Source organism: Pseudopodoces humilis, chromosome 23 (genome assembly GCF_049639895.1).
Source record: "Pseudopodoces humilis isolate 2021_Gansu_Grassland_sample_001 chromosome 23, ASM4963989v1, whole genome shotgun sequence".
In the NCBI taxonomy this organism is placed as follows: domain Eukaryota; kingdom Metazoa; phylum Chordata; class Aves; order Passeriformes; family Paridae; genus Pseudopodoces; species Pseudopodoces humilis.
The window spans coordinates 5,007,900-5,015,199 of NC_142222.1; the positions used below are offsets into that span (position 1 = coordinate 5,007,900).

At 45.3% G+C, this 7,300-nt stretch overlaps 1 protein-coding gene across 1 annotated transcript in view; it reads left to right on the forward strand.

Moving 5' to 3' along the window:
* The window catches only part of SLC43A2 (solute carrier family 43 member 2), a 30,129-nt gene extending 23,590 nt beyond the window's left edge, over positions 1-6,539 (forward strand). Inside the window, exons 12-13 of the mRNA XM_005525798.3 lie at positions 510-633; positions 1,465-6,539. Coding sequence (XP_005525855.1) covers positions 510-633; positions 1,465-1,626 — 286 coding nt within the window. The 3' untranslated portion in view covers positions 1,627-6,539. The remainder of the gene's footprint in view (positions 1-509; positions 634-1,464) is intronic.
* Positions 6,540-7,300: the final 761 nt, after the last annotated feature.

Below are 7,300 nucleotides of genomic sequence, written 5' to 3' on the forward strand. Positions count from 1 at the left end.
CCTGTTGTGCAGGTTTCACTCACTTCCAAAGGGAGCAAATTGTTATGACCAGATGAAAATGATTGCTCAGCCACAAGTGTTGTCATCTGGATCAAGAGGCCCTGCTTTTAACTTGTAAATATCAACACTCTGCTCCCTGTGCAATAGGAACAGGAGCTGTATAAGCACTTCCATCTGCCCACAGTAGACCTACAAAACAAAACAAATGCTGGATCTATTACTAAAGTTTGGGAGTTCAGGATGTGAATAATCTGAAGAAGGAGGCTCCAGCCTTGGCACTGGTTCCATTCTGCTCTCGAGAGCACTGTACACACCACAGGGTATATGTAAATGCCCTATAAAAAGGGGCAATTACACAGTGCAGGAGGGAGTTCTGCACGTTATGCCTGTCTTGGAGCTGCGCTCTCTCGTTGGTCTCTGTTGTTACTGGACTGGGAATGTCATCTGACCTGGGTGATGTGAACAGTCAAGGTGACACATAATAATGCTGTTGCTTTCTTTGTTGACAGATACCCCTCGACTCAGTTTGGCAGCTTGACAGGGCTGCAGTCATTGATCAGTGCCCTCTTCGCCCTCCTGCAGCAGCCTCTCTTCATGGCACTGACGGGACCTTTGAAAGGAGACCCCCTCTGGGCAAGTTCTTCTCAGTTTTGATCTGAAAGCTCGGGGGTTAAGATGATTTTTGGCTGATTTCTTGGGGGGGAAAAAAAGAACTCCTGTGCATGGACCAAAGTTTAAAACAGCTGTAATTTTACATGTCCCTCATTCTGGTTACCTTGGTGCTGTCCAGGAGACCTTTTCCTGTGTGAGTAATGACTCCCTGGGCAGTAAAGCCAATAATCCTTCTGGTGCATGGAAAGGGAGGAAGGGAATGCTTTCCACTAACAGGTTATGTGGTGAGTCAGAATCTGTCACATTAAAATGAGTGAGTGTGAGCAGACCTCAAAATTCAGGTAAAACACTCTGACAGTTGAAAGCTATGAGCTCAAATTACCTGTAAATTGTGGATGCTAACGTCCAAAAAGCCAAAATGGCTGTTGAGGGCAGGGCTAATGTCATGTCTTGCTGCAAGTCTGGACAGCTTAATAAAATCATGACATGGGTGGTCTTGGGGAGGATTCTGGTCTCTAGGCTACATGTGCCCACGCCTGTTGCTCTTCAGTCAGCAAACTTGGTGTGAAACACCTGCAGCTCGATCAGCCATGCCTGTTCTGTGGAACAGGACTCCCACAGCCATAATCCAGAGTGACAAACTCGTGCAGGATTTATCTTTGTACACACAAGGTGCTCTGGGCACGGGAGTGTAAATATAAAAACAGTGGAGGATGTTGCCAGCAGCCAGAGCAGGGCGTGTCCTGGTTTGCCCACAGCTGGGTGATGTGGGTTGAGCTCTGACACTGCTGCATGCGTGACTGGGTTGTTGTCTCCTAACCAGCCTAATTTTGGTTTGCTTTCCTCCTGCAGGTGAATGTTGGCTTGCTTGGCCTGAGCCTTCTGGGTTTCTGCCTCCCAATCTACCTGGTCTGCTACAGGCGCAGGCTAGAGAGAGAAAAAAAGCAGAAGATGGAAGATGCCAAACTTTTCTTCAAAATCAATGGCACTCCCACTGAGGAAGCCTTTGTTTAAACTGGTGCTTCACGTACAACCTCCCCTGTACAAGTTCCTACCACATCTGTGGGTTCTACCTGTGGTGTAAGCCAGGACTTTCCTCCCCTGGCTCTGCCAGTCTTTGCTCATCACAGTGCGGGCTGGACATCATGACTGAGATTGCCTCAGATATATGGCAGGAGGAGACTTCCCACTCCTTACTCCAAAACACGGGACACTTTTCCTTTATAAAAAGGCCACACAGATGTTGTGTCTTAAATTATCCTCTGATCACACTCTCCAGCAGCAGAGAGTGCGTAGGAAACTGGGGAGAGAAGGAATAGAGGGATGGGGGAAGAGGGAGGACAGGCCATAATTTGAGTTTGCAAATGTAACACACTGCAGTCTGTTTTCTTCCCCTCTTCCCCCAACCTTGGCTGACACGGTCTCGGATGCAAGCTGCACTCTCCTCCCTCCCCAAGGCTTCGTAATGGTCTTTCTGCTTGATGTGTAGCTGGATCCAGTGGTTTTACTGTCTCTCCAGACACATCCCTGTTTCTGAGGCAGGGAAGGGGTTTTTATTCCTATGTGTATCAGCACAGCTTCAGTGTATTGCTAAATGTTGGCTGCTAGCACTGACAGCTCCCAAACCTTTTATTACTGCAAATGACACAGACTGTGAGCAATGGATCTGCCTTCCACACTGAAATGAAGAGCCTATAGTGGACTGCTGGTCCTAGACCAAGCTTTGAGAAGCCTGGAATTCCTCTTCTTCCCGGTTCACAAACTCACCTGTACATGTTTTAAACTGTCTGCAGTCCTGGAGCCTCTGAGCTAAGAACTGGATCTTGTTTACCGATGAAGTGCTTTGAGACTTGTTGCCTTTTGCCTCTTCTTCCCCACCCAACATGACCTGGGATGGGGAGAAGCAATGTCTATTCAGTAAAGTGGAGAAGCTTCTTGAAGCTGAATTCTGGGGCTTCAGATACCTTGGTGTTCACATGCTGTGAGCTGACCTGCTGGTGAAAAGAACCAAGAGTGCAGAACACTCCTTTGTGTCTGGTAACTGGATCCTGTGGACATATGGCAGGGTGATGTGGTGATGTCATTTTTCCTTTAGCCATAGCTTATTTACCTTGCTATGATAGTGGTCACCAAGCTGCTGAACACCAGGTTACTGTGACTGACCAAAATGCTGCCAGTTTGGCTGTTCTAGGAGCCTTCTACAATGTTGATGCTCTGTCTGGACAGAGCACCTGGTGATTGATTGTATGGTGAAGCTGACTGTCAGAGCAATACATGTGGGTAAAGCTGCCCCAGGCCTGTTCATACCAGGGAGGGAATGCAAAGGGAATTTTTAACCTGCTTATTTTTATAGAGGTTTTCCTTGTCTAAAGCAGACTTTTCTGCCCTTAACCTTCTTGTTGAGGTCGGTAGCTCAGGCTCTGTAGCCCTGTGTTAAGCATTGCACCGAGTGGAGCTGCTGGAAGCAGGACTGCAGGGGTGAGGAGAGCATCCCTGGGGGGTGCACGGCACCGACTGCACTGGGCTGAGCTGGTGGCTGCGGGAAGGTTGGGGCAGAAATAAAACCATTTTGGAGACCTACTGGTGGTGTTTTACTGCAAAGCCTGGCAGGGGCTGAGACATTCAACTTGGCTATGTTTGGAAAAGTTACAAGAAACAACACCGTGCTGTGACCTTCCTGTGAAAAATTACCTGGGAGCTGGGCGTTAACTCCTTTACCGGGGGTTTGGAGACAACCTCAGCTCGGGCAGGGCTGCAGCTTTCCTGAAGAGCCCAGAGCAGGTCCCTGGCTGCGTGGGCCGGCAGCGCCATCTCCAGTCGCTGCTGCTGCTCACTCCATGGTACCTTTCAATCTTCCGTCACCCCTCGCAGAAGGACTCGCCACTTGAGGATTTTACACATTTGTGTTGTTTTTTTTTTTGGTTTTTCTTTTTTGTTTTTTTAATGTGTTGCCTTTATTAAATGTGTTTGTTTCAAGGCAGCTTTACTGCCTGATGTCAACACTGTACTCTTCTGGAACTTTTTGTCTTTTGGTGATTTTGTGACCTTTCCATCTTTTCTTTGAGCAATAATTAAGAAGACAGAGTTTTGCTTAGTTTTCCTGGTCACCTGTCTTGACTCAAGTACATGGTTAGAGACACACCAGCAGTGGACTGCTAGACTGCCAGAGGGCTTTCTGCAGATTTCTGCATTTTTTATTACAATACTTAGAAATATTTTGAGAGGAGTCCTGTTCCTGCTCAGAGATACTTGTGACATGACAATGACAGATTAAGTATCAGGTGTGTGATCAAGATTCCATCTTTAGTCTCAGTGTCCTAAAGCAGAATTGGAGGGTGTTTTGTGTGTGCTAGCCCAGCATTACTTCCACCTTGGTTTCAGAATTGAATGTGATTTCTTCTGCTCTTATGTCACTTAAATGCCCATTACAAATGTCTCAGCAAAATAGTGGAATAGAGTGGCGTATTTTAATGAAGTCTTAGTGGAGATGCTGCTGTCTTTTAATTTAGCTGCACATACTTCAAAGAACACGTTTTTATTTCTGCCATCTACCTCCCTACTGCCATTCCCAGATCCTGCCCTTTATTAGGGACATCTTCAAATCCACTGGTGAATGTGTGTGCTTCATGTCTCTGCTGGTGTACCATGATGGTCAGAAGCTGCTGGTCAGCTGTGAGGAGTAGAGCTCATGGCCTGGTGGGTACAGAGGGAGTTTTAGCTGTTCAGGGTTGAACAGGCAGATGGGATTATGTTCTGGGGCCATACAAAGTCAAACTGTAGAATTCTTTGCTGCAGACTGTAGTGGGGAACAAGTATCAATTTTCTTGAAGAAAGAGGCTGGTTAAACAATGGTCTCATGCATCCACTAACTCAGGGAGATTTTAAGTTGCTGTAAATAAGAGAGTTATGCCAAGGAAAGATACTTGTCTGCATGTTCTGTCTTGTAAGAGTTGGTCAAAGCTGGAGGAAACACGATGGGCTGAAATGAAACACTGGTCTGATCTAATGGGGTGAAATTTATTTTGACAGTTGTGAACCAAACTAATTTCAAGAGCAGTCTCAAATTCATCTATCAGAAATGCATGCAGAAATCATCTGCATGCAAGATGTGCAAGCACTCTACTGCTTGTGGCATAACTGCTTCAGAGCTGCACCTCCTGCGGCAGTGGGGTCAGTGGAGGGCAATATTCTGCCTTCAGATTCTTCTAAACATTGTCCTGTGCAGTGCAGAAACACAGCTGGGGTGGTTGTGTCACGTGTGGTTGATCAGAAGCAGTTTGCCTTTTTCCATTGATGCTTAGGGAAATAGAATTGTGGGGTATATGCATTTGGAGTGGAAAGCAGCACTGCTGCTTCCCAGCTGAGTGTTTCAGGACTAAGACAATTCCTGGTGCACTCCCTGTGTGCATGAGCCACCTTGTGGGAAAAATAAATGGGCTACCAAAGACTAGAATCACAGCAGTTAGCATCAATAATGCATTTATCTGTATAACTCAAATATAGGTCAATGTATTTAACTGATTTCGTAATTCCTAAATGATGAATTTGTAGGACTTGGGGTTTTTTTATGTCCTTTGTACCTCCTGATCCATATGGGAAGTGCAAGGAGGGTGGCCATGGGAAAGACTTCTGTGGAAGCAGCCCCAACTGAATGTAAGGAAGCAGAAACCTGATCTGTGAGTACCTCAGAGTCAAGGTGTTGCTGTGCAAAGTGATTGCACCTTCTGGAGACACTGCTCCCAGGCTCTATAGCTTCTCACATGCATTTAATCTGCCTTTGTATTAAAAAAAATAAAAAAAAAAATTCACAGAGTGGGGAAGGGAGGGTGACAGCTTTTTGCTTAATCTGTCAGAACCTAAGCCCTGTTGACACAGCCTTTATAGCACTAATGCAGTGACACGATGTATGAAGTGGCAGAGAAAATCTGTGCTGTTCTGCTTAATAGGACACTTACACTGTGAAACAAGTCACTGAGTAAAGCTATATCTGGATCCTTGAGATGAAACTGGACACAGATGTCTGGGAAAAAAAAAAGGGGGGCAAATCTTGCTGAGACACCAACTTAACTGCAATGCTCCTACAGCAACTGAAATGTTCAACTCCCACAGCAAAGCCTGGCCTCTTCGTGCTCTGTCTGAAAAGGAAATTTGCAGGATAATGAGATTTTAACTAAGTCTGTAAAGCACTAAAATGTTTTCAAGTAGGAGATTTCCCTCTTGACAGGGTGATGAATTTGGAAAATATGCTACAAATTTTAAAACTTTTACCCTACAGATACTGTAGGGTAAAAGGAATGAACTATACATATTTGCTACTCTTTTTTTCCCCCCTTTGATTTTTTTTTTCTGCAGCTGCAGAGCTTTTTGGTATTCCCTACACCCCAGTTTAGAAGGGCAAACTGCTCATAATGGAAAATAGTATTACAGTAGGATTTCTGGTGGGAATGGATTGGTTTGGGTTTTTTTTTTTAATTAAAAAAAAAAGGCCACTTCTGATATATGATTCACAATGTTATCTTCTCTGGAATAGCTGAAACAATGATGTGTTATGTAGCTGCAGTGTTACATGTTAATTATAAAACCCACAGGTCCTTGTTTTCCTCCATGTGCTGCCAGCCTGTCTCTGCGCAATCTGTTTTTACCAGGTGTCCTGTGCTCCACGTAGAATCCTACTGCTATTTGTCACTTCCTTGTGCCTGACCCTCTGTCACCCACATTTTATTCTGGAGACTGTCCCCTCTTTCAGAAAACCCACTCTTTAACCTGCCAGCATTACCTCTCCCACGTTTTCCTGTCCACAGAATTTTTTGCAGTGTTTGCCAAAGTGGAACTGTAAACTCCTCGGGGCAGGCCTGTGTCATCTCTGTGTTTGTAAGGTGATGTGCACTCTTGCAGTACTATCTCAAAATAAAGTGATAATAAGTTAATCATTAGTTTTCCTTCTGAGGGTGGACATAATAAAAGCATTGATTGCTTCCTAACGAGATTATGGAACCATGAATGCTTTATAGGGTGGCATTTCCCAAAGGGCAGGACCCAGGCTGAGTATTTCCTTGACTCTTTCTGCTCTAGGGTTAGGAGCTAATAGCCACTGACAATGATTTTTTTCTTCTCCAATTGAGATTAATCTCTGAGAAAAGCCCCCAACCCCTGTAGGTGGCAGGTTGAGAATGAGATTGAGCTCAGCTATAGACAGAGTGAACTGCTGTCAAATAGTGAAAAATGAACAATGTGGCCTTAGAAGGGAGCACAGGTGTCAACAGCAAAGCTGCACATCCATCTCTTAGCTTGGTGATGCTAAATCTGTGGTGGTTTACTTTTCCAATCCAATAATGACAATCATTGAAAATGCCATAAATCATGACCTAGTGACAAGGTGAAGCCCATGACCTGAAGCCGCTCACCTTGCCTGACTAGCACTGACTTATCCTCTGGCTATTTTTGTTAATACCCTGGTCACTCTTCATTCCCCTTCCCTACCCTCTCAAAAGAGGGGGGCCACGAAAATACTGACAGCACATCCAAAATACTGACAAAAATACTGGAGCACATCCTTTATTGAGACAGGCTGAGAAAATTGGGTCAGTTGAGCCTGGAGAAGAGAAGGTTGTGTGGACACCACACAGCACCTCCCAGTATCCAAAGGAGCTACAGGGGAGCCTGAAAGAGACCCTTCGTCAGGCACTGT